The sequence below is a fragment of the Callorhinus ursinus genome, unplaced genomic scaffold (genome assembly GCF_003265705.2).
Source record: "Callorhinus ursinus isolate GAN/ISIS: 27379988/994484 unplaced genomic scaffold, GSC_fseal_2.0 scaffold9, whole genome shotgun sequence".
In the NCBI taxonomy this organism is placed as follows: Eukaryota; Metazoa; Chordata; class Mammalia; order Carnivora; family Otariidae; genus Callorhinus; species Callorhinus ursinus.
In genome coordinates this window covers 22860218-22887733 of record NW_027397071.1, presented here as the reverse complement: position 1 = coordinate 22887733, position 27516 = coordinate 22860218, and the positions used below count along the sequence as shown (strand labels likewise).

The 27516-nt window shown below is 38.8% G+C and overlaps 1 protein-coding gene and 1 long non-coding RNA gene across 5 annotated transcripts; one reads left to right on the top strand and one right to left on the bottom strand.

Annotated features, from left to right (window-relative positions):
* Nucleotides 1-3196: 3196 nt before the first annotated feature.
* DNTTIP2 (deoxynucleotidyltransferase terminal interacting protein 2) lies at nucleotides 3197-23485 on the bottom strand. 4 transcript variants are annotated; one of them, XR_003208424.2, is made up of 8 exons: nucleotides 23350-23485; nucleotides 20491-22133; nucleotides 18765-18903; nucleotides 15883-15978; nucleotides 14271-14435; nucleotides 12749-12858; nucleotides 5339-5588; nucleotides 3197-4400 (listed from the first exon to the last, which is right to left on the bottom strand). XR_003208424.2 is itself a non-coding variant. In XM_025872226.2 (7 exons), the coding sequence occupies exons 1-7, from the start codon at nucleotides 23419-23421 to the stop codon at nucleotides 5495-5497; spliced, it is 2319 nt and encodes a 772-aa protein (XP_025728011.1). In that variant the 5' UTR covers nucleotides 23422-23485; the 3' UTR covers nucleotides 4496-5494. The 4 variants fall into 4 exon arrangements, 3 of the variants coding, with proteins under 3 accessions (XP_025728011.1, XP_073752378.1, XP_025728012.1); XM_025872226.2 differs by lacking the exon at nucleotides 3197-4400 and having other exon boundaries at nucleotides 4496-5588; XM_073896277.1 differs by lacking the exons at nucleotides 3197-4400; nucleotides 23350-23485 and adding an exon at nucleotides 23125-23253 and having other exon boundaries at nucleotides 4496-5588.
* LOC141373415 (uncharacterized) lies at nucleotides 13699-23192 on the top strand. Its single transcript, XR_012379358.1, has 3 exons — nucleotides 13699-13786; nucleotides 22868-22980; nucleotides 23065-23192. It is a non-coding gene; the product is annotated as an uncharacterized lncRNA (long non-coding RNA).
* Nucleotides 23486-27516: the final 4031 nt, after the last annotated feature.

Sequence of the window (27516 nt, the reverse complement as noted above, 5' to 3'; positions counted from 1 at the left end):
TTGGGTCACCGCCTTACTGGGAAACCAGTTGGTAAGTGAATCTGGGTTCCGGGGCTCTGTCTTCTTCACTGGTGTACGCTGGTGCTTAAATAATCTATAGGACTCAATTTTGGGGTGACTGGCTGACTTTCAGACTGAATGAATTTGGTGGAAAGTAATCAAAGAACTGTGGAACAGCAGTGAAAGTCCAGCTGAGAGTCTGTAGCTTATGGTAGTTTCCCAAATCTCAGTAATCTGGACAGATAAAAACAGTGTTTCCCTGGCTGGGCCTGGCAGGTGACAGTGACAGAAAAAAATAGAGAATAGAGAGACCATGGGAATACAAAGAATTTTTGAGATGTCTGACCAATTGGGTCCAGATTGGTTAGGGAGGAAAATGTATCCTGATGGGGTGGAGGATTGGGAGAGTAATGGTGGCTGCAATGCTTGAGATCAGGACTTCACAATCTTTGGGGGTGGGGGCCAGGCATCTGTATTACTGAAGCCACCTCAGGTAATTCCAAAGTGCAGCCAAGGTTAGATTAGAAGGAGGAAGGCTGGGTGCCTGGGTGGCTCAGTTGGTTAAGCATCTGCCTTGACTCAGGTCATGGTCCCAGAGTCCTGGGATTGAGGCCCGTGTCAGGTTCCCTGTTCAGCGGAGAATCTGCTTCTCCCTCTGCCCCTCCTCCCACTCATTCTCTTAATTTCTCTCTCTCAAATAAATAAAATCTTAAAAAAAAAAAAAGGCTAACAGATTGGAGTACCCTACTCTGAGAGTTCAGAATCGTGACCTTTGAACAGTTTCAAGGAACAAGTCTAAGGCAATGATAGCAATTGGCGGAAGTGGAGTGGAAATGAGGGTAACTGGAATTGATGACCTTGAATTTGAGACTGAGGAACTGTAGGGTCATCTTGAAATGCCTTTCATTAAATCAGGATAGTGATTTCACTAAAGGAAAAACCAAGCATCTCTCTAAAGGTAAAATATGTAAAAAGGGCAGCAGTTGCGGTCAGCAAGGCTTGGGGAAGGCACTGGCCCAGTTGTTCAGTACCCTCTCATCTCACTCCGATACCTCGTCCCCTCCACAGCAAGGCAGCTGAGATGACCTGTAGTGAAGCTGAAGCGGGGAGAAGTGGCAGATTTGGCTGGAAGGGCAGCTGTTAGATAAATTAGCCAAGGTTTTAATGAGCTTCACATTCCAGAAGCTATGACTTGTTCTCCTGGTCTCATTGCTATTTTGGTGTGTGTCTGTAAATGTGTGTATATATGCACACACACACTTAAGGAAGAAGTAAGTCTTACTGATAATACACTGACTTTAGGATACAGAAAAAGTCCAGTTAATCACACTCTCTTGTTTGTACTTTAATGTTACTCTTCTGAACTTCCCTGAGTTAGGGGGCGGGGGCGGGTAGGTGTAGGAATGAGAGACTAAACAAAGCTTCAAACATTTCTTTTTCTTCAAACATAGACAACTACAAACACCTATTTCTTTCCTGTCATTTTAAAGAGGTCAGGAAAACACCTCATGAACAAGACCTCAGAATTTCCGTATGTTGCATGGGGTTTAAGGTCAGGATTTGGTGTCTAAGCCTTGCCAGTCCCTCCTTTGCGGTTCTGGCTGTAACCATAAGAGCCCCGAGGAAGAAAGCACCACTCAGCTCATAGCTGGAAGAGACCCCCCGACTGCATCACTTCTCAGCTAAGTTGTGATGGAACAACTTATGTTCCCATCACCCCCTACCTTTAGTAAAGAAGGCGTGGCTCAGGAAAGCCCCAAGTCCAGTGTCTCACCTTCTTTGGAAGAAAGGATGACAGGCCTGCACCCTAACAGAAAAAGTGATGGCACGTTTTCTGACCTGTTAATATAGTAACTCTCTTCATTTGTAAAAGAGAGCCCAGTATCTTGGGCTCACTTCAGTCTAGTTAGCAATTCCTTCTCCCTCAGGACAAGGAAGGAAGTAGGTGGGGAATAGAATTTCCTAAATAACTATGAATTCAGTCCACTTAACCAGGCCAGAGCCTTCAGTGCCACACAAAGTGTGTGGGTCTTTTGGTTTTAGACAATTCAGTGGTATCCTGAAGAAAAATTTCATATGTCCTCATATTTTTTTTTTTAAATTACAAGGTGCTAAGCATGTTATTAGGGAAGTGTCTTGAACCTTCCAGATCGACTCCACTACTAGCTGAGTCACTGAGTGACCTCATTTGATACGCTGTAGAGTACAAACCACCCAGCTGAGCCCTGGCCCACCAAATCAGGATATGTAAGAACATGGTGGTGCTTTTGAGTCACTGAGTTCTGGGGGTAATTTGTTATGCACCGATAACTGAAACATCTACTGTCCACCACCCATCATCTAAAATAATTTTGCCTTCCTCACCATTCATGTTAAGTATTTACTGAGAACTCTTTTCCACTTCAGAACCTCTCTCCACTGTTATCCAACTTCACGTTTCATAAGTTCATTCTGAGGTTTCATTTCTTTGATAAAACACTGATCTGCTATGACATTTAATTACAGGTCATGCTATGAACCCTGCTTCTTGGAAGCTATTAGTAACTGGAAGCATTCCTTCTTCACTTTTAAACTAGAAACACTTCTTCCTCACTTTTTAACTTGTGCAATCATGAGAAGACCTGCATTTTACATCTCAACCGGTCAGATGCTTGTTAGAAAGCATTTTTTGTTTCAACTCTTACTGAAATCTTTCAGTAAAATGTTCTGGGTTATCACTCAATAGTTGTCAGTGATTGAGAGAGTGAACCGAAAAGTACATACCTCAGAAATGGTATTAACATTTTTGTCATTTGATGTTTTTTTGTAACTTACTAAGAGTGGGATCCCATAAGTTTATCCCAGTTACTGAAGGTTGTATTTAAGCCCCCTTTTCTTTTTCTTTAAAATCCTGCCATGTATCCTCTGGCAAGCCAAGAATAGCCTCTTATCAGACATCCTTGTTATGGGGACCCATGAGAAGTTTCTCAGGTCTTAGGAATACTGGGATTTCTCTAAAGCAGTTAGTTTGTTTTTATCTTCTAATAATAGTGAACACAGAACTGATTTTTGTGTTAGATACTACGAAGCTCAGGGCCCACCTTTACCAACTGTCACACAGGTTCGTGGAAACATTTTACTAACTTCACCCTGGCTCCATCTGATTTCTTCCACTGTCCTTTTCCTCTCTCCCTAATTTCCTCACTTAACAAACTAGTTGTGTTATAGGCATTTTAATAAGTGGTCTTAAAAGCAGTGTACAGCAAGATGGGGTGTTTCAGAAATCTTTCAAGCTCTTAACAGTATTTTGAAGGCCCTTCTTTCATCTGCACTCTACCATGTCCGCACTTTGTATGCTTTGTAATGCTTCTCAGTTGAGGAGTCAGGGTATTTCCTCATAGTCAGGAAGCCTTAGTCAAGTTCCAGTAAGTGAACCTTCAGTGACACAAGCCAAAAGTCACTAAAACCTGCTTCTCAAAAGAACTGCTTTGCTTAAAAAAAAACAAGGAAAATACATCCGTTATTCAAATATCTAGATATTTGTAGAAGGCTGGGAACACTAAGACTTCCTTCTGACCTTTACCTGTAATTATACTTTGTTAGTCGTCTTTGGTTTTGATGATTTAAAATAAATTTCTGAAGATCACATTTGAGATGAAGAAACTGTATTAGCAGTTTCAGTTCCTTAAAATAAACATTAACTAAATGATTTTTAGTTGAATCATTTCAGTTTATTTCACTAAGTACTTTGTAATTGTTAAAAACTCTGTCTTGTTCTAAGTGGCTTACAAAAATGCATATAATGAAATAAAGTTAAAAATGTATCTGTGGAGACAACAAAAGAGAGCATGTTAAAATGTAACTAAAAGTAAATACTGAAAACACATACATCTATGGTGGCTTAAGGACAGAGGCAGACTTAGCGCTTAGGCTCAGTTCTCTTTCCTTAGCACTGCCTTCTAATCCAGAAAGCTCTAATGCTGCTTTTTGTGTGGCAAAGATTAGAGGTCACTAATGTTGTTTTACTTGTAATACAAACTGTAACATCACAAATATGTCATGGCTGCAGTTTTCAAGTACCAAATAATTCAACCTATAGTAGCATTCATGAGTCAGAAACCATCCCAAAAATTACATGGTAGGTAAGAAGTTGATCCACACCTTGACCCTGAGAAAAACTGGGTAAGTCCTCAACTTTCTGTGCACAGAGACATCATACCAAATGATTAACAATTCTGAGTGTTCTTACGGCAGAGTGGCATGAGTTGAAGCAATGTTCTGAGAACAACTCCTTTTGGAAGAATATGCAAAGGGTAAAACTATTACTTCTTCTTCTTGTTTTGGTATTTAATTCTTTCATAGCGGGTCCTTATTTTACCCAGTGGAAGGCAAAACTTAATATTCTTGGAATATAAGTTTTTCTGAAAAAGAGAACAGATAAGATACTTGCCTAACTCCACCTATGAATGTCATTGTCAGTTCTATTACTAGGTTGGTTATGATCCCAAGCAATATATACAAAATACGAAATTTTATATTTATTGAAATCCCAAGCAGTTTGCTGGGAAAAGAGAGGTTCCATAAATAATGATATTAAAGGAAGAATCCACAAAGAATCATTACGAGAAATGGCCAACACTCCTTAGGTACCACAAATACATCAGTCAGGATGTATACTGCTACTGGAGATGAAATAAACTGAACCAATTTAAAATTATTTCTGACCAGGTTAAAATTATACTGATTTAATAAGCCTAATTCACCTGGAACACAACACTGACTCTGGATAAAATTAATCTTTCCTCCCGTTTCATTTCCTAAAGAAAGAAAACAGTTCTCTTGCTTCATCCACCTTTAACCCAAACTTTCTAGGAAGTCTTCATTACCTTTTTAAGTCCTTTTTATATAGCTGCATTTAGTTCTTCTGTCATATACTAACATACCTTTGCTCCAAGAATACTCTGGTTTCAACTGTGACTTTTAATGCTCACAACAAGCAGATTTCTGTATCCCAGCTTCACCAATTTTCTGGACCTGAACTTAGAAAGGGGCATTTCGGGTATACTGTCTCCACTCTACACACAAACACACCTGGCATTTCTGGTATACCATCTCCCCCTACACACTAACACACACGTGCGTGCGCTCACTCTATAGTATTGTTTAGCTTTGATCATGTAATTTTAAAGTTTTTTGTATATGTTAACAAACTTTATACCTTCTAAATGTTTAATTCAATTTTCTTCAAATAACCAAGTGTTGAAAACTTTACAAAAGTGTTATTCATCTTAAAATGGTTGAGGTTTCCCTTTTTCTCCCTCAAAGGGTCTAAGCATGGGTGGGTTTTTTGTAGACACACCTGTTTTTATCCCAAAGGGTATATGACTGATTTTCCCTGAAGTCAACTTTTTTCAAACAGGGCCAGTCTATATTAATTTGTGTGATGATGTTAATTTTCAAAACATCTTGAGTAAATAAAGGGAGATATAAAATACTGTGGCTTGCTTGGTGAATCTTAATTGCGAAATTTCTTCTTCTTCCGAAACTTCTTTCCTGCTGCATTTGCTGCTTTTTCAGCCATGATCTCTGAGTACTTCCTTCGGTTATATCTAAAAAGAAAACCAAACTTTTAAGTTCTAAAGTATGATAACAGAAGTTAATGTGATGGGGTGGTGTAACTACTAAATCTCCAAAAACTGTTTGCATTTTCACTATTTTAGCATATTTGTACTAAATTCCACCATGTGGAGCCATATTTGGAGCTGCGGGACTGAGCAGTGACCAAGACAACCATAGTCCCTACCCTCGTAGAGCCTGCAGTCTAGTGAGAAAAAAATGGCAACTATAAGGGAGGGCTTTTGAAAACTTTCAACCACTGGAGGCCCATGTACCATATCCAGTTATCAGATGATATCAAATGCTTTAAAGATTTTTATAGGATGAAATGTAAAAATAGCAGACTGATGTAGAAGCAGGTATGAGGCTCCAACTATCTTTAAGCCAGACATTAAAGTCAGACATTAAAGAGATCTGCACTAAATCATTTTTGTTTTGTTCATGAAAATATATGTCAATGTGTAATGGGATGTTTTATTTTAAAAGGAATCAATAAATATTTTTAAAGTTTTTTAATTTTAATTGCCATTGTGGTAAATATTGATAAATGTGGTCCACAGAAGTTCAAAAGAAGGGCTTATCAGTTCAGTTTGAACATAATCAAGGATGGAAAAAATGAGATTAGAGCAGAAATAAAATAGAGGCTAAAAAAACAAAAAAGCCATACTCATTAAGAAAAAAGAGAACTCAAAATCAGGAATGAAGAATTAACAGATGCCACAGGAATACAAAGAATTACAAGAGAATACTATGAAAAAGTATATGCCAATAAATTGGGACAATCTAGAAAACAAATGGATTGCTAGAAACGGACAATCTTCTAAAACTAAACAATCAGGAAGAAATAGAAAAATTTGAACAGATCTATTACTAGTAACAAAACTGAATCAGTAATCAAAAGACTCCCAACAAAATTCAAGACCAGATGGATTCACAGCTGAATTCTTCCAAACATTTAAAGAAGAGTTAATACCTATTCTTCCCAAACTATGCCAAAAAATAGAAAAGGAAGGAAAACTTCCAAATTCATTTCACGAGGCCAGCATTTCTCTAATACCAAAGCCAGACAAAGACACTACAAAAAAACAAACTACAGGTCTATATGCCTGATGAACAAAGATGCAAAAGTTCTCAACAAAATATTAGCAAACCAAATCCAACAATACATTAAAAACATCATTTACCACAATCAAGTGGGATTTGATCCATGTATGCAAGAGCAGTACAATATTTGCAAATCAATGTACACTGACAAGAAAAGAATAAAAACCATCTGATCATCTCAATAGCTGATCAAAAAAAAAAAAAGCAAACCATTTGTTGAGGTGTCTGTGTGGCTCAGTTGGTTAAGTGTTGGGACTCTTGATTTTGGCTCAGGTCATGATCGCAGGGTAGTGAGATCAAGCCCCGTGGTGGGCTCCCTGCTGGGTGTGGAGCCTGCTTAGGATTCTCTCTCTCTCCCTCTGACCACCCCATCCCCCGGCATCTTTTAAAAAAAGTCAAAGTACAACATCCATTCATGATTTAAAAACTCTTTTAAAAATCTATAAAAAACTTATCAAACTCAACACCCAAAGAACAAATGATCCAATCAAGAAATGGGCAGAAGACATGAACAGACATTTTTCCAAAGAAGACATCCAAATGGCCAACAGACACATGAAAAAGTGCTCAATATTGCTCAGCATCGGGGAAATCCAAATCAAAACCTCAATGAGATACCACCTCACACCAGTCAGAATGGCTAAAATTAACAAGTCAGGAAATGACAGATGTTGGCAGGGATGCGGAGAAAGGGGAACCTTCTTACACTGTTGGTGGGAATGCAAGCTGGTGCAGCCACTCTGGGAAAGAGGGTCCTCAAAAAGTTGAAAATAGAGCTACCCTACGACCCAGCAATTGCACTATTGGGTATTTACCCCAAAGATAGAAATGTAGGGATCCGAAGGGCTACGTGCACCCCGATGTTTACAGCAGCAATGTCCACAATAGCCAAACTATGGGAAGAGCCAAGATGTCCATCGACAGATGAATGGATAAAGAAGATGTGGTATACACACACACACACACACACGCGCGCGCGCGCGCGCGCACACAATGGAATATTATATAGCCATCAAAAGGAATGAACTCTTGCCATTTGCAACGACATGGATGAAACTGGAAGGTATTATGCTCAGCGAAATAAGTCAATCAGAGAAAGACGTATCATATGAGGAATTCTTAATCTCAGGAAACAAAGGGTTGCTGGAGTGGTGGGGGGTGGGAGGGATGGGGTGGCTGGGTGATAGTCATCGGGGAGGGTATGTGCTATGGTGAGCACTGTGAACTGTGTAAGACTGATGAATCACAGACCTGTACCTCTGAAACAAATAATACATTATATGTTAAAAAAAAAAAAAGAAGAGAAAAATGAAGGGGGGGAGAAATCGGAGGGGGAGACAAACCATGAGAGACTATGGACTCTGAGAAACAAACTGAGGGTTCTAGAGGAGAGGGGGTGGGGGGATGGATTAGCCTGGTGATGGGTATTAAAGAGGGCACGTTCTGCGTGAAGCACTGGGTGTTATAGACAATGAATCATGGAACACTACAACAAAAACTAATGATGTAATGTATGGTGATTAACATAACAATAAAAAAACTCAACAAAGTGGGTTTAGAGGAAACATACCTCAACACAATAAAGTCCACATATTAAAAATACACAACTAACGTGATACCCAATGGTGAAAAACCGAGAGCCTTCCCCTCTAAGATTAGGAACAAAACAAGGATGTCCATTCTCACTGCTTTTATTCAATATAGTACCAGAAATCCTAGCTGCAGCAATTAAATAAGAAAAATAAAAGGCATCCAAATTGGGAAGGAAGAAGTAAAACTGTCACTATTTACAGATGACATGACACTACATAAAGAAAACCCTAAAGACACCACCAAAAACTATCAGAATAAATGAATTCAGTTAAACTGCAGGATACAAAATTAATATACAGAAATGCTGTGTTTCTATACACTAATAACAAAGTAGCAGAAAGAAAAGTTAAGAAAACAATCCCATTTACAATTGTACCACAGAAAGAACAAAATACCTAGGAATAAATTTAACCAAGGAGATTGATAGCTGTAAGACACTGATGAAAAAAACTGAAGACAACACAAACAAATGGAAAGATATCATGCTCATGGAAGAATTAATATTCTTAAAATGTCCATAGTACCCAATGCAATATACAGATTCAATGCAATTCCTAGCAAAATATCACAATAGCATTTTTTGCAGAGCTAGAACATATAATCCTAAAATTTGTATGGAACCACAAAAGACCTCAAATAGCCAAAGCAATCTTAAGAAAGAACAACAAAGCTAGAGGTATCATAAACCCAGATTTCAAGATATACTACAAAGCTATAGTAATCAAAACAGTAAGATACTGGCACAAAAACAGATCAGTGGAACAGAAGAGAGCCCGCAGATAAACACACACTTACATGGTCAATTAATCTATGACAAAGGAGGCAAGAATATACAATGGAGAAAAACAGTCTTTTTAATAAATGGTGTTGGGAAAACCAGCTACATGCAAAAGGATGAAACTGGACCACTTTCTCATACCACACGCAAAAATCAAAATGGATGAAAGACCTACATGTCAGACCTAAAACCGTAAAACCCCTAAAAGACAACATAGGCACCAATCTCTCGGGACATTAAGTCCTAGCAATAAAATATTTATGGATATGTCTCTTCAGGCAAGGGAAATAAAATTAAAAATAAACAAGTGGGACTACACCAAAATAAAAAGCTTCTGCAGAGCAAAGGAAACCAATAAAACAAAAAGGCAACCTACTGAATGGAAGAAGATTCATGTGCAAATGATAAGGAGTTATATCCAAGATATATAAGTAACCTACACAACTCACACCAAAAAACCAAACAATCTGATTAAAAAATGGTCAGAGGACCTGAACATTTCCCCAAAGAAGATATACAGAAGGGCAACGCACACATGAAAAGATGCTCAACATCACTTATCATAAGGCAAATGCAAATCAAAATCACAGTGCGACATCACATCGTACCAGTCAGAATGGCTGATATCAAAAATACAAGAAATAACAAATGTTGGCAAGGATTTGGAGAAAAGGAACCTTCATGTACTGTTTGTAGGAATGTAAATTGGTGTAACCACCATAGAAACAATGTAGAGGTTCCTCAAAAAATTAAAAATAAAAATACCATATGACTTAGTAATTCCACTACTGGGTATTTACCCAAATAAAACAAAAACACTAACTCAAAAGGATATATGCACCCCAGCATTATTTACAATAGCCAAGATATGGAAGCAACCCGTGTCCCATCAATAGATGAATGAATAAAGATGATGTGAGACACAGACATATACAGACACACACACACACACACACACACACACACACACACACACACACACACACACAATGGAATATTACCGAGCCATATAAAAGAATGAAATCTTGCCATTCAGGACAACATGGATGGACCTAGAGGGTATTAAGCTAAGTGAAGTAAGTCACACAGAGAAAGATAAATACCATATGATTTCACTTATAAGTAGAATCTAAAAAAGCAAACAAAACAGACTCTCAAATACTAGTCCGAATGCCTAGTATCAAAAAGAAGTAACAAGTGTTAGTGAGGATGTGGAGAAAAAGGAACCCTTGTGCTTTTGTTGGTAGGAATGTAATTTGGCACAACCACTATGGTTGCGCCAAAACAATATGGAGGTTCCTCAGAGAGAGACAGAGAAGAAACTGGTGGTTGCCAGAGGTGGGGGATGGGTGAAATAGGTGAAGGGGAATAAAGAGATACAAACTTCCAGTTATACAATGAGTCATGGAGATGAAAAGCACAGTATCGGCAATACCGTCAATAATATTACAACAGTGTTGTATGGTGACAGATGGTGACTACACTTAGAGCAGTGAGCATTTTGTAATGTATAGAATTGTCAAACCCTACATTGCATACCTGGAACTAATGGAACACTGTAAGTCAATTATACCTCAACAAACAAAACCAAAAACCACATACAACACAGAAAATCACATTTTCTCCTGTATATTACACTTACTTCTTCTGTCCCAAGACATTCCTACTAATGAACATATGACGTATTAAATACATTCAATGAAGTTCCTATCCCAAAGTGTTCAGAGGCCAGAAACCTCTTAAAGAGGTTGTAGAAGGAATTAAAACATTCCATGGAGATTGGCTAGTAGAGTGTTTCGCATAGTGTGATACATAAATTTAGGTGGTAGACAATATTTACTTTAAGCAATGTATTTATCTTCATGGACATTATAAAAATTATAAGCCAACAAACCCATTTACAGTAGACAATATAAAGTTTCCTTTTAAAATAAAGCAGGCAGCATACAGATAATGCAAACATTGTGAAAATGGTACTCAGTGACTGAAGTATGGGAAAAATGAACTAAGAACACTACCTCTAACCTGCAGTTTTATGAGTTTCATTCTACAAAATTTCTAGTTTACTCTCCCAACTTCCTCACGCTATTATTTTTTAGTAAAAGCACTATCAACGCTGCTGTGATTTCTGAGATTGCTATCATCAAGATTACAAAATACAGGTCAATTTTTAACCAGAACATAGTTAACACAGTAAACAAAGACTTAATCAGCTTGCACCATGCCTGTGTGGGGATGGAGAAAAAGGCTTGAGAGATAGTTAGGAAATGGGAGAGACTGACAGTATGAATGTGGACTGAAGGAGGAGGTGTCAAGGACTTGCTGATGGATGGATGGTGATACTGTTCAGTCATGAGATACAGAGCACTGGGAGAGGATTAGATTGCACAGCAAAGGCCAAGTTAACTCAGAGAGGTGCTTATGAGAAACCCCTGGATGTTCCTGAGGCAGCAGCTGGATATGTGGGTCTAGACTCAGGAGCGATCTGGACTACACATCCTGCATTTGGAAGCCAACAGTATATACATTATAATTAAAGCCCTGCAGGGGATGAGATTTCCAAGGAGAGAGTAATAAGAAAAGAGCACTGCTTATTTCTAAAAATTTTTACCATTACCCAAACTAATTAAATGGCTTACATAAATAACACTTGTGTTAAATCTGTTTTCCATGCTGACAAGTTTTTAAAACCCTGAACAGTTCTTTTCACTTTTGCTATTAAACCAATCTGGAAGTTCAACAAGGGTTTCTATGTGAGGTATGCTTTTAAATCTCCTATAATATATACACAGCGGCTTCAAGTACATTTAAACATATTCCCAAATGCTCCCATCTTAAAAACTCCATGCCCACCACTAGTCTCGCCTCTCTCCCTCTTCTCAAACTTCAAAGAACTGTCTCCATTTCTTCTTTTCAACAAACTCTCCAATCCTCTTCAGTCTGGTTTCCTCCTCATCACTCCCCTAAAACTCCTGGCAAGAATGTTTTGACCTCCATGTATATCCAAAGGAAGTTTTTAGTTTTTCTTTCCTTTTTTTTAGTTTTATTTAAATTCAATTAATTAACATACAGTGTATTATTAGTTTCAGAGGTAGAGTTCAGTGATTCATCAGTTGTATGTAACACCCAGTACTCATTACATTACATGCCCTCCTTAATGCCCATCACCCAATTTGATCTCTCAGCAGCAATTATTCCTGTTAACCACTCCCTCCAGTTTGTATCTGCTCAAAGTATTCTCCTCCTTTGACTTCTGTGACACTATGCCATCCTGGTTTTCTTAATAGCCTCTTAGCTATTCTTTCCTAGTCTCCTTTGCAGACTCATTCTCCTCTAGCCAGTCAAATATTTTCAAGCTTCCATCTCAAGCAGTGGTTCTAAACTGGGAATGCTTATGCCCAACAGGGGACATGTGGAAATGCTGCGCCCGTCCATTTTTGTCACAAACTGGGGATTGGGTGCTACTGGCATCTAGTAGGTAGAGGCCAGGGATGTTGTTAAACAGTCTACAATACACAGGACAGTTCCCCCTAATAAAGAATTATCCCATTCAAAATGTAAATAGTGCTGCTGTTGACACTGTGCTAAAGCCATTTAAAAATTACTTGAAATTTTAAAGTTTATGTATATTCTAAAGGAAAACATACATAATACAAAGTGAAACATAAATTCCTTTACCTTCTGAACTCAGAATCAGCCAGCAATTCTTCCACAATAGTTCTCTTCCTTTGTTTTTTGGGAATTCGTGAATGGTAGAAGTCAGCTGGATTGTCAACAATGGTTCCAATCTATGAGCAATTGATTGAAATAAGTCATGAAATACTTGAATGGTAAATTGCTTTCATATTTCAGGGTAGCTCTAACAAAGTCTATTTATAGAAAGGAATGGAAAACACAAATGATATCAATACTAAAGTCAATTTGCCATTTTTTAAAGCAAAAATAAGTCATCTATTCAATTGGCACTGGGTCCTACTAATGACATTTCATTAGAATTTACAATAAAAGGCCAAAAATCCTTTTATATAATTTAGTGCTAGGCAGGACAGTAAATTCTGGATGAACAGTGTAACTAGAAAAGTGGGACAGAGAATATAAATTCTTTTTTTAGTCTCCCAATTTAGTAAAATTGACACATAAACTCTACTATACACCTATTTGGTCTCCTAGGTCATCATAAATGCTACCAGCATAGAACCTTCTTAGTAACCACTCTGCATTTGTTCCTACATTCAACCAAGTAAAATTTACAGGGTCCACTATGTGCCACGTACTGTGCTAAGTGTTTGGGAAATAAAGACAAAGAATATCTGGTCCCTGCCAGCAAGGAGCTCGTAGTCTTAAGGAAAATCCAGTCAAGTAACTGAAAGATTAAAGCATAACATAATTATTATGCTAAACAAAACACTATAGACGCCCTCAAAAAAAAGTGACCAACTCTACCTAAGGGAGGTCAAGGTTCCTCCAAGTGTGTTGGAGGGCTATGTGACAGAAGAGCTGGTGAGCTGGTCTGACTGCAGACTGTATAGACTCTATCCTACAGGTCATAAAGAATCACTGAAGATATCACTGAATGTTATCTGTGATATCACTGAGCAGAGGTGTATCATGAACAGACCGCCTTTTTTAAAAAAGAACAGATAACTGGCTACAATGCAGAGGATGGACTAGAAGGGAGAGCAAACCTGGAGGTAAAGGACTATTAGACTAATTCAGGTAAGTGACAAGAAAGAACAGAATGAAGGTGACAGCTACCAGAGGGTGAATCATCTGGATTTTCATCTGGAAACACTTTGAAAACCAACTTTTAACTTATTTTCAGCATTTGCCTGGGGATGCCTCTTTATCTGGAGAAGAAGAGTTTGGTGCAAATGTTCCCTATTTCCTCCTCCATCATGTAAGGCTTCTTGCTGTTAGGCTAATACTATTCATATATGGTATACCCAACTTAGAGGTTCAGTAACTTTTAGAGGTATGACCTGGAAACTTAGTTACCATCTGCAACACCTTCTCTCTATATGGAATGCCGTTACAAGCTGGTGGCCAAAAGGTTTTCTGAATTGGGTTCTGCCCATTATTATACAGCCTCAGCAGATGTGCCCTATAAATATTCACCTATTTAAAGAGTAAACAGTAAGAACACTATAATGCCTTCCAAACTAAAATCCACACATCACCGCCGTTATTGTTTGTTTCATACCTGGAAATACTTGGGGAAGCCATCCCTATCATTTTTCTTGTAAAACCTTTTTGGGTCCATGCTAGCTCTCATCTTCAGTGCTTTGAGATCATTTTTTAGTTCATCTGTCAATTCTGGAGCTTTCATACCAAACCAGCCATCACCTGCTGTTTTCTGTCGTTCTTTCTGAAATTCAGATTTCAAAAATAATTAAACAGAAAATTCTAACTTTAATAAGCAATGTATAAACTATACCTCATTCCCTCCAAAATTATATATACAAAAAACTTCATGAATTAAAAACAAATGAGGTTACTTAACAGAATGTATTAGTCCCCAGATTCACTTTTCATAAAAGAAGTTAAATCACAGTAAGTGTTTTCTTTGGTCAATTAGGCACAGTATTATCAGTTTCATAAATGAGGGCTCCTTAAAATTTATTTTTTCTATCTTAGTAAGAACTGCTAACTTGCAGGGGCGCCTGGGTGGCTCAGCCGGTTAAGTGCCTGCCTTCAGCTCAGGTCATGATCCTGGGGTCCTGGGATCGAGCCCCGAGTCAGCTCCCTGCTTTGCAGGGAGTCTGCCTCTCCCTCTCTCGCTGCTGCTCCCCCAGCTTGTGCTCTCTCCCTCTCTCAAGTAAAATAAATAAAAATTAAAAAAAAAAAAAAAAAAAAAGAACTGCTGACTTGCTGGGAGAACAATACACAGCTTCAATTTTTATTGTGCAATATAGCCTACACAAGAGATAATGTATAAAAACATTTTCAGTTCTGGAGCTTATATTTAAATATTAACAATTTTATTCAGTCACCACGGTGACTCAGTCACTCCAACAAGTCCAGAAATCTGTATTATTTCTACAATTTAAAAAAAAGTTATATATTTTTAGAAACTCCTAGCAAGTTATTTACTTAATTTTATTTTTATTTCATGCATACATTATGGAGTGTCTACCATGTGCCAGCATATTCCATATTAGTGATGAGAGATTACTGGTGCACCACCCTCAAATTTCCTCCAAGCTCTCTTAATAACTTCTTTACACTTATTAGTTGAAATGGCAGATGGAAACAATCTCCTATTTTTACAAAAGAAAAGAGTTTCCTATCCTCTCACTGGGCAGACTACAGAGACCCGGGTTTTTAGATGGCTACATTAAGGTCCCTACAAAGGCCTGCAACGGAGCTCTTAGCTCTTGGTTAACAGTAGCTATAAGCCAAGAAGTATGGACAGTGACCTTATATGCTGGCTGTCACTGTTTTAAGAAAGGGGGGGGAGCTGTTCTCTATGTGCACCACTTGGTGCACTTTCACTTTGTGAAAATCTATATAAAATGTGTTTATGGAACTATATTTTATGGGCCCTTAAATCTGTGATAACTTTCTTTGCAAATATATATTTTTTAAGATTTTAAATTATTTTTTAAAATTTAATTTTTTAAAATAATAATCTTTACACCCTATGTGGGGTAGAACTCAAAACCCTGAGATCAAGAGTCGCATGCTTTACTGAATGAGCTAGCCAGGTGCCCCGAAAATACATATTTTTAAATTATACAACCATGTTGTATAAGCTGAATGTATATAGTCAAACACACCTCAACAATCTAAATTATGAGAGTCACTATACTTACTCTGCGTTTTTTCTGAAGTTGATGCTTTGATTCACTATATGGTGGGACACAGTAGTTTTTTTCAAAATCAGGAGTAATGATGGCTTTCTGCAAAAGCTAAAAAATATTAAAGTGGTTTTAAGATAGTATCAGAATACCATATAATTTCTTCCAACATCTTTTGCCTTATAAGAGAAATATCTCCCACACTGAAGACTACTCCAAATATATTAACCCTTTATACACAACCATACTACTGCAAAGTTGTTTCGGTCCTTAGTCTGTAAATTATATCACAATAAAAATGCTTTAGAAGGCAAACTGAAGGATTATTTTAGGAAACTTCATTCATCTTAAATTTCTTTTTCTAAACTGAATCAGCACATATCAGATTTACATTAATGTGTCTAACTTGTATTTATTGGCTTACTAACCAGCCACTTGCACCAAACAACTGGAAAATAAAGTCAACAGGAACAAACGCCAAAATGGCTCTTGAAGTCTCTGAAAACAAACAAACAAACAACCCTAACTAGTCTTATTAATAAGTTCTTTTGATGTTGGTAAAACAGCTTCTTCTGATCTAAGGAGACTGTATTATTAACACGTACAGTGATACAGATTCGATTAAACAACATATACATCTATCTAGATAAGTCTTTTTGCAATTCAACAAGATATCTCAGATGCTCTTTCAGTATCAATTCACACATAGATCAACTTCATTCCTTTTAATAGCTGTTACGCACTAACATTTTTCTTCTGACATTTAGTTTGTCTCCATCAAACCTTTTTCCATTGAACACTGTAAACATCATCTCTGCACACTTGTGATTATTTCTGTAAGATTCCAAAATGCATCACTTAAATATTGACAGGTACTGCTAAATTGCCTTGCATTCAAGTAATGTTAAGTCCTACCAACGGTTAATCAGTGCCCTTTTTCTTTACGTTGCCACCAGCCCGGGGTATTATCCTTTTGTGTGTTCTCACTGGTGCCTCATAGCTGTTTTCCTTTGTTGTTGATCATCTTTTTGTGTATTTATTAGCTCTGTGTAAGTGTTCTGTGGGAGAACACTTGCATTCACAGAACACTGGTATTTTGTATCTTAGTGGTATTAACCTATGGTCTTTTACTTGTCTTTGTTAAGGTGTTAATTGTGAAAGTTTTAAAATTTTGTGTAGTCAAACCTGTTAATCTTTTCCTAAATGACTTCTGCATTCTGTTTGTATAGGATGAACAAATATTGTCATAATACTGTTTACGTCACTAAAAGGTCTTCAGGATAATTCATCATCTCCCATAGGGTATGAACTGAAGAAGACTGCTCCTTGGCCCTCAAAACAGTTCACAGAAATACTAATTTGGTCAGTAGCATTTGAAATTATCAATTCAGAAATCCCCAAATCCCCTAGAAGTTTCCAGATAGTAGAGAGGCAGTCTAGACTTTCGAGCTTGATATTTATTTAGTAGATTATTAAGAGCTTTAGGACAGTGGTTCTCAACTGGGAGCAAATGGCAATGTTTGAAGACACTTCTGGGGTGTATGTGCAGAGGGGTGTGGGGGGGTGGATGCTATTGACAACTAGTGGGTAGACATGAGGGATGCTGCTACATATCCTACAATGAACAAGACAGCCTCCCACAACAAAGAATCATCCAGCCCAGGTTGAGAAATCCTGTTTTAGGAATATAAAGCTAAAAAACAGTAAAATGACAATTATAATATGATCAAAAATGAGTCAGATCTATACTTGGTGTTGCAGAAGCACAGAGGAGGTGGTGGAGAGGACTAGAGTCAGAGAATGTTTCCCAAAGGCAGTGATCTATGATCTCTGCACTGGCCTGGGAAAGAGCAGGGTATGTTCAGGGAACTACAGTAGTCTTCAGTGGTAAGAACATAGCAGGTGGACAGAGCTGAAGGAACAGAAGCACCTTGAACGTTCTGAGGGACTTAAACAGAAGAATATCATAATCAGGTTTGTGTTTCATTTCGTTTTGTTTTGAAGTAATATCTACCCCTAATATGGGGTGCTAACTTACAACCTGGAGATTAAGAATTGCATGCTCTTCTGACTGAGCCAGCCAGGTACCCTTTTTTGTTTTTAAAAAGAGAAATCTACCAAAAGTACAGAGGGCGGCTTGGAGAAAAGAGTAAGGAGGCTATTGCAGAAGTCTAGATGAAAAATAAAGGCTTGCCACTAGCCAGTGACAGTGGGGTGAAAAGGAGGGAACAAAGTAGACTATGTTAGCAACAGCATCTGCTAGGTTCAGTGACTGACTACAAAAGGAAACGAGTTTGGCATCATTAACCAGGCCAGAGAATACTAAAGAAGTAGCTGGTTCAGGCAGAGAAGCGAAGGAGGTCAATTAGGGAGGTCAAGTGCCTGAGCACATATGAATAAACAGGCAAGAGACACAACAGGATTTAAAGACCTGGAAGGACAGCAAGGCTAGAGAATACAGATTTGGAGAAGCCATGCCATGTGACTTAAGCTGAGGGTTTAGATGAGATGACCTACCCTATAATTCCCTTCTGAAATTTTATGTACAATTTTATGCCTATGTAAACATGCATATTTTTCCTGTGGGGGGAATTGGCACCCCCAGTTTTCAGATTCTCAACAGTATCCGTAACAGTTATGAACTAAAAATACAGCAAGAAAAGAGAATAAAACACAACCCCTAGGATAAATGGTGGGTGCAAGAGGAATGCTGATCCGGTATTAATTTATTTTTTAATAAGTGTTATCTTTTATAGCTAGGACTTTCAGGGGAAAAAAGGAGCACGGTAGGCTAATGTGGTTTCACTGCAGGAAAATCAGTCTCTTACCAAAGACTAATCATGTCTAGAAGTGATCGGTTAGTTCTATGAAAACCAACAGTACACCATGTAACTTACCTCGTTTTTCTTTTTCTCGTTGATCTGTGTTAGGGTTCTCTTGTTTGACTGTAGTTTGTCTGCATTGAAATTAATATACAAACCACCCAACTGCTTGATACTCATACCAGGGTCTAGGCTGCTGCTTGTCAACTTCAGACTGAAAGACAATGATCACTTAAAGATCAAGTAATCAGATCAAAATGGAAACAATTGAGACTGTATTTTTAAAATCACTTTTTTCTTCTCTCCCCTTTTACTGCCAATGACCCCCCCGCCAAAAGGAAATCTTATTTTTACAATGGAGTTTCTGAAAAACTGAAACACGTTTTTAAATCTAATAAAATCATTTAGAAGAAAATTCCAGGATGAATAATGAATGAAAAAAGTTTTTTGGGAGCCCATCTAAATCTATTCCTCAGATTAACTTAAAGAGGATTAAGACTATATAATATGCCAGTAGACTTCATAAAGGGATTTTATAAAGAAAAGAATTGTAAAGAGGAGATATATCTGGCAATTCAGCTCAACTTCATAGACAGATAGTGAGTTAACAAATGTACATACCTCTCTATCTCTAAAACCCAATGAAAAAGACAGGTTCTGAACTTCTAGGTTATCCAAATTTAGGTTTTTCTGGGTAAATAAGGGCATTTGGTAGTGCCTCTAAATCAGTGAGTTTTAAACAGCGGTGAACATCTGTATTTCTCACCAGAGATTTTCAAAAATACAGAAGTCATAGCCCGTATCTACCAAATCAGTTGGGTCTGGGCTCCTGCTATATTTATGTAATAAGAATTTCTACTTTTATATTACTGAAAGGTCCTTTTTATAAGCAAATACATTTGGACTTCCAGATACTTTCTTCCCTAATTATTCATATAAACTGAGCAGTTGAAAGCTTTGATCAACCTTTACTGGAAAGTGAAATTGTTCTACTGCAGTGGTTTGGCAGTGATTCTCAACCCTAAAGGTATATTAGAATTATCCCGGGGAGGAGTGTGGCTTTTAAAAAATAAGTATGCTTGAGGCTAGCCTCAGATTTATTTCATTGGTTTAGCGTGAAAACTGGGCATCTGTTAATGTATAGACTCTGGCCAAGGATGTATTTCCAGTGGATACAGGGCCACCGGAGCCCTGTGCCTAAGAAAAACAAATTTAAAACAGAAAAAAAGAAACTAAAGAAATAGCCCCCAAAGTTAGCACTTTTCAACGGGTGATAGGATTATAGGTGATTTTTTTTCAACTCCTCTACAGTTAGCTTGGAGAAAAGATAAAAGTTCCTTTCCTTCCCTTTTATGTTGCTCTTAACAATCATGCAGGAAAATCTTAGATGATTTTGAATAGATCACTGGTGGGAGAAATATGACTAACAGGCACCCATAGACTAGGGAAATGCTGGATAAAAGAGCTCTTCTAGGGGTGCCTGGGTGGCTCAGTTGTTAAGCGTCTGCCTTCGGCTCAGGTCATGATCTCAGGGATCTGGGATCGAGCCCCGCATCGGGCTCCCTGCTCGGCGGGAAGCCTGCTTCTCCCTCTCCCACTCCCCCTGCTTGTGTTCCCTCTCTCGCTGTGTCTCTGTCAAATAAATAAATCTTTTTTTTTTTTTAAAGAGCTCTTCCATAAAGAACCTGAGGCAGTAGCTTTCTCAATTCCCATGTTTTCTACTATTTCATATTTTTATGGTAAATCAGCCGCTTGAAATATGTATCAAAAACTTACTTTTAAAAATAAAGGTAAAACTTACAGTTTAGACTTTGTGTTATTTAGTAAGTCGTCTTCATCACTAAACTCACTATCTTTGTTTCTGTCATGGTCTGATGGTTCTTCACTTTTTTCATCCTCTTCTGCCTCTTCTTCCTCCTCAATGGCAACCTCACTTGCCTTGTCTCCCTCATCCAAGTAAAAATGTTTATCAGTACTCAATCCAGGAGTTGTGTCAATTACAAACAATGCATTGTCACCTGGCATATTTTCTGATTCTCCATTTAATGATTCCTTTTGACCATTATTTTCAACAAAACACACAGTGTCCTCTTCATTCTGACTATTTTCAGACTGCTGGCTTTCATCACTGCTGAGAACTAATAAAACAGAATCACCTTTGTCCAGGGATGTGTGGAGCTCAGACTTGAATAGTTTGGTTTCACACTCAAAATCTACATCCCTTCCTTCATTCCTGTCTTCACTGATACCTGTAACTGGGCACTCTTCTTCATCACTACCACTATCACCAAATTCTGTCAAGTCACTTGTTTTTATGGTGCTCTTTCTCTCTTCATTCCATCTGTCCACTTCCACCACCGCAAATGATTGAGCTAACGATTTCATTATAGCCTCACAGTTCAGATTTGAGGGCTCTGATGTGGTCTTATTATTTTGGGGGGTTGAATGCCTTTGAGAAACTAACCGCTGAATGCCAGTGTCCTGAGGTTCAGAAAGGCTCTCCAACTGAGAATTTTTCTTATTTATTTCTTTTTCCTCATCTACTATTCCCTTGGTTTCTTGATCTAAATTCTTATTATTCTGCTTTGTTATTTCTTTGAGAGATGCAACACTGGCCTTTTTCTCCTCTCTTATATTAAAACGTTGGCATTTTTGCACTGTTTGTTTTTTTTCTGAATTTCTGTGGAAGGACTCATCATCGAAGTCATTATGAATTTCATTATAGAAATTTGGCTTATTTATCTGAGGAAGAGATCTTACCAGTAAACAGGTTGTTTGTCTGGTATCTGAATCCTCTGAATTCACAGGCACATTTATGATTTGCTTTTCATTTTCTGGTACAATGTCATTATCTTTCTCCTCAGTCTGTGCGTGTAATTTCTTCTGCATACTTCTCGTTCTCATAGTTGCAACTCCAGAAAATGAAGAAATGTCTGAGTATGATGACTCAGCATCAGAAATAGCTTCTGCACGTAATTCTTGGCTTGGATCTCTTACAGATTTAGCCTTACTTCTTCTGGTCCTTGTAGTTATTACTGTGGGCGGCACAATTCTAGAAATACCTGAGACATGTGATTCAGCTTCAGAGTCATCGTCATTGTCTTCAATATGAGACTGATTTATTGGAGTTATTTTCAGCCTTTTCCGAACACTGGACACTGGAGTGCATGCAACTAAGATCTGCCGTCTCCTAGTTACTCTTAAAATGGGATCCTGGAGCTCAGACACAGAAGAACAATTTGACTCTGCTTCAGAGGTCTCTCCATCAGTAGATGGTTTGTTCATTTCAGATGAGATTGCAGTTCCGCTCTTCCTCTTTCTGGTTTTAGGAGTTCTAGAGACTGGACTTTGTTTCCTAGTGGTCTGTGATTCAGCAGTGGTTGGGTCAACAGGTAGACATTCCTTCCTGACTCTTGGATGTGCCTGAATTCTTTTAGCAGAATTCTGTAAACCAGAATAAATACACTGTAATTTAGGTAGGACTGGAACTAGGGCACTCCTCTCAGGAGAACATTTTAAGAGGGTACTAAAAAACTCAGTAAACAAGATTAATACAAAACCACTACCACCACCCACAAAACAAAACACCTAAATACTAAATACTGGATCTAACACTGCATTTGCAAGGCCCTGCCTCACAACCACCAGTACCCATGATTTTTAACAATAAAAAACAAAAAACATATACTGGATCTGACTTTGCATTTACAGGACCCTGCTTCACTCGCCTCACCCAAGACCTAGATCTAATTTTAGGGAGCAAAACAATTAATTGAAAAGAAAAGTTTCTGCAGGTATCAAATGCCAAATATGCTTGGTGGACCTACATTCTGACACAAAGGGGAAGAGAGAAGAAAAGAAATATTAACTCTGAGCACAGATGTGTTCAGGAATACACACACAGGGCGCCTGGGTGGCTCAGTTGGTTAAGCGACTGCCTTCGACTCAGGTCATGATCCCGGGGTCCTGCGATAGAGTCCCACATCGGGCTCCCGGCTCGGCGGGGAGCCTGCTTCTCCCTCTGACCCTCTCCCCTCTCATGCTGTTTCTCCCTCGCTCGCTCTCTAATAAATAAATAAAATCTTAAAAAAAAAAGGAATACACACACAAATGGAATCAGTCGCTACCCTTACCTTTACATACATACATCAATTAACACTCTATTCCCTTCGTCACAGAATCAGACCCAGCGGACTAGAGCCACTGAGAGCCACCAGGAGGCGTCACTGCAGCCTTCCCCACTCCAGAATAAAGTGCTGTGGGGCTACTACCAGCTCCCCACGTGACAACGGTAACCTCCTCTTCAACCCTGCTAATTATAGTTAGACTCACACTTGGTAGCCGAAATTAAGCCTCCTTCGTACGGTTTTAACAGGTTAAAAGGCCTCAGCTGTGCATCTGCCATTACGAAGGTGAACTACCCAAAGCAAGTTACCTGACTCTCTGTTCCATGCTAAGGACTGTCTTAAACGACCGTAGCGAGGGCTGAAGAGGAAGCTACGGACTTAGCACTGGGTCTGACACAGCAGCGCGCGACAAGCTCGGGCCCTTTCCGCTGCTCCTCCTCACGCTGCTCCGCCGGACCTTCGCGCCGCCCTATCACCCTAAGTGCCGCTCTGTGAAGCAGCGGCAGAAATGAGAGCGCTCTGCCATCTCCTACCTTCTGCTGGGAGTTTTCAGCCAACGTGGCTTGGATCGGGGCCTGAGGCCTCCCGGACCTGGTCACCACCATCCTCCCGGCTCGCGGCCACCTCGGCCTGCCTCTGTTCCGGCGCCCCGGAAATACGTCAAAGAAGCGTCTCGCTCGCATTTTCCGCGAGGATTCCGGAACTAACGAGAATCTCGTACTGGCCTCCGGCCCACGGACCTGGGTCAGGCGGGTCTGACCTAGGGATTCCCAAGGCGACGGTTTCCAGCGTTCACTCCAGTGCGGTGAAAGTCAGACCCACCGACCTCTGGCAGGGAGAGACCTTCGTTGGGGCGGCGAAACAGCAGTGACGGAGGGCCCTCGTCCCAGTTTCACACAAACGAATTGGAAAATCGCATCTTCTTTCCAACTTCAACCATCCTCTCATATGTTTGGTCTTTTAAATGTAGTCATGGGTGTGACCCAATGAGGCGTTTGCATTATTTATAATTTTTGTTTTTGTAACGACGTACTCTTGTCTTATTCGTGAAATTAAATATTAAATTTTTTATTAATAAATAAAAATCAAAAGACTCGGTTAGGGTAAAGATGTGTTTTTTAAATGTTCCAGAAACTCAGAGACTGTCTAAAGGTAAGATGGTGACTAGGGATCGGAAATAAGCGGAAAAGAAGAAATGTTAAATTTTATTTTTTTAATTTTTTATTTTTAAAGATCTTATTTATTTGACAGAGACAGGGCCAGAGAGGGAACAGAAGCAGGGGGAGCGGAAGAGGGAGAAGCAGGCTTCCCGCTGAGCGGGGAGCCCAATGCGGGGCTCGATCCCAGGACCCTGGGATCGTGACCTGAGCTGAAGGCAGACGCTTAACGACTGAGCCACCTAGGTGCCCTTATTTATTTTTTAAAGATTTTATTTATTTATTTGACAGAGCACAAGTAGGGGGAGCAGGAGAGGGAGAAGCAGGCTCCCTGCTGAGAAGGGAGCCTGATGCAGGGCTCAATCCCAGGACCCTGGGATCATGACCTGAGCCGACGGCAGATGCTTAACCATCTGAACCACCCAGGCATCCCAGAAATGTTAAATTAAAAAAGAGCAATAAAAAAAAAATTTTTTTTTTCTTGCAGTGAAGAGAATGACCAGAATCAAGAGAAGGTGTTTGGTGTTCTTTTAGGATGAAGTATGGAGAGTTAGAATATATCTGAGGCGAATGGAAAGGGATACTGTTGGCGAGAAAGGATGAGTTCTTCACCAAATCTATATAACAGAAAACCAATTTTTTTCTTATTGTCAAAAAACACAGATTTTTCATTGGGCACATGACCACCCAGCTAAATAGGTCCTTTCATAGTTTCCCTTGCAGCCAAATGTGGCTGACTAAATTTTGGCCAATTGGCATAAATTGTGTAGTTCTTTAGGGACATAGGAAAAGAGGAGGTCCTCCCTGACTTCTTTAACTTCCTTTTTCACCCTGGAAAGCTGTATTCTCAGGTTTCAAGCAGCAAGTTTGTGCAATGAAGATAAGGGCCACACTTTAGGGATGGCAGAGCCATGAGAGAGAAAACATGAGTCCCTGACAGCTGATGGAGCTGCCATATCTGTCCTCAACAGCCCACTTCTAGATCTGTCTCACCTGAAACACCTTTTTTCCCCAAGTTTTTATTTAAATTCCAGTTAACATACAGTATAATAATTAGTTTCAGGTGTAGAATTTAGTGATTCATCACTTTTTAAAGTCACTTATTTGGAGATTTTCTGTTATTGCAGCTGAGCCAAATACAACTGAAGAATGGAATAAGAAAACAGATGGAGTTAGCTACAGAAGAATGCTCCTTTCTTTGAGGCAGGAGGGAAGAGTTAATATTTGAAGTAGAAAGAGAATGTGAATGCAAGGAAATTAAAGTGGAGGGAAGAAGAGGGGCTTTTGGATGGATAACTTAATCTTCTCTGTAAACTGAAGATTCATCTGCTTAGAGGGATGGAAAAAGGTTTAGATTGACCCTTGTGGGGAATGTGGTAAGGAACAAAAAGAAGGAATTTTATTATTTTTAAAAACTTTATATATCTGAGGGAGAGTGAGAGCAAAAGCGAGAGAGAGAGAGCACGAGCAGGAGGGAGAGGGAAAGCAGGCTCCCCGTTGAGCAGGGAGCCTAATGCCAGGACTCAATCCCAGGACCCCAAGATCATGATCTGAGCTGAAGACAGACACTTAATGATTGAGCCACCCAGGCACCCCAAAGAAGGAATTTTAGTATGGCCATGTAGCAATGAGACTATGTAAGAGGACGAACATAAGGCAGGTTAGATTTCAAGAGAAGGTAGAATGGTGTAGAGGAAGGAAAGTGAACCTATTGGAGGTTACATGCACTAACTCATGAACTCTACAACAACTTTAACATGAGCAAATGCATGAAAATGAAATTAAGATCACAGGAGTGGGTATAGAAAATTAGGGAATATTAAAAAATCAGTGTGTAATATTCACTTGCAAGCATGGCCACCTTAAAGTAAAACAAAAACTCCCAAACATTACAATCTAACAAGATGAAGAAACAAAATTAAATGTCAGTACATATTCGTAATCTGAGAAGACTGAGCTGGTCTACTATCAACATGGCTGATAATAGGCAAAACTTCACCATGTTCTGTTTTTGTTTTAAGTGGGCTTCCCAGGTCTGCCCTGTTTCCATTTCTACCTTTTTGCCTACCCTCTTTACCCAATGTGGATTTAGGGCAAATACACAATTTTAGGTAGATACAGTATGAAAATACAGTAGTTATCACTCAGGCCCAAAGGGAAACTCTCCCTTGACAGTCAATATTTTACTAATTAAATCCTTAAACTGAAACGTTGAATCTCTCCCTGGAATTTCAGGCATTAACCAAAAGATGGGAGTTTTAGTTCATGAGCCTTCTAAAAATAAATACTACTTGTAGTTATTCCACATTATTACATGTAAAATTAAAGTTGGCTTTAAGATGATCCCCAATGATCCCATCTCCCAGTTTCAAACCCTTGAGTGGGGGCTGGACTTGGTGATAATGAAAAGAATGTCAAAAGTGATAGATCTCTTTCATGATTAGGTTACCAAAAAAGCCAGGCCACCTTCTTGCACCGTCTCACCTGTTCATTCTGTGGGAAGCTAGTTGCATGTGATGAGCTGTCCTATGGAGAGGGCCATGTGGCAAGGAAATGAGAAAGGCCTCTTGGCCTATAGCCAACAAGGAACTCAATCCAGCCAACAACCATATGAGCAAGCTTGGAAGTAGACCCACCTCAATCGAGCCTATAGGTGAGACTGTAATCCCAGCTGACACTTTGACTGCAACCTTTTGAGACACCTTAAGGTACCCAGAAACAGCAATAAATCTCATTATCAAATAATTTTGTCTGCTCTAAAATTTCATGTAAGTACTCGCTCTTTCACGTCTAGCTTCTTTCACTCAGCATGTGTCTGAGATTCATCTGTTACTGTATATAATTTTTATTGCTTAGTATCCATTGTATGATTATAATACAGTTCATTTATCCATTCAACTGATAATAGCATTTGGGTGGTTTTCAGTTTTCAGCTAATCTAAGTGCTATAAACATTTATATATGTTCTTTTTGGACATCTGTATTTCTCTGTATACCTAGGAGAATAATTGCTGGGCCATATGGTAAGTGAACATTGAATTTTGTAAGAAATGCCAAGATATTTTCCATAGTAGTCATACCATTTTATGTTCCCACCAGCAATATGAGAGTTCTGCTTGCTCCATATCCTTGCCAACACTTGGTACTGTCAGCCTTTTAAAATTGTAGCTATTTTGTATTCTAGTGATGTTTCCATATGGTTTTAAATTGCATTTCCCTGATAATGATGTTTTAAGCATCTTTTAATGTTTCATTGGCTATTCATATGTTAATCACTCTGTGGGGTGTCTCTCCACTTTCTTGACAGTGTCCTTTGAAGTGCAATTTAAAAATAATTTGATTATGCCTTATTTTTCATCAGAAGTATGTATTGGAAATATTTTCCCCCAGTCTATGGCTTGTATTTTCACTTTCTTAAGTGCCTTTTAAGGAACAGAAGATTTAAATTTTGATTAAATCCAGTTATCAGTGTTTTCTTTTATGGTTTCTTTGTTATCAAAAAGCTTTGCAGCCAGTTTTAATTTTCCTGCTTTGTTCTAATTC

Coding starts and splice junctions, on each gene's coding strand:
- DNTTIP2 (XM_025872226.2), bottom strand. CDS start 23,421: ATGGTGGTGACCAGGTCCGGGAGGCCTCAGGCCCCGATCCAAGCCACG. Junction 22,134..23,349: donor CTGAAAACTCCCAGCAGAAG/GTAGGAGATGGC, acceptor TCTGGTTTACAG/AATTCTGCTAAAAGAATTCA. Junction 14,436..15,882: donor AACTTCAGAAAAAACGCAGA/GTAAGTATAGTG, acceptor TCTGAATTTCAG/AAAGAACGACAGAAAACAGC.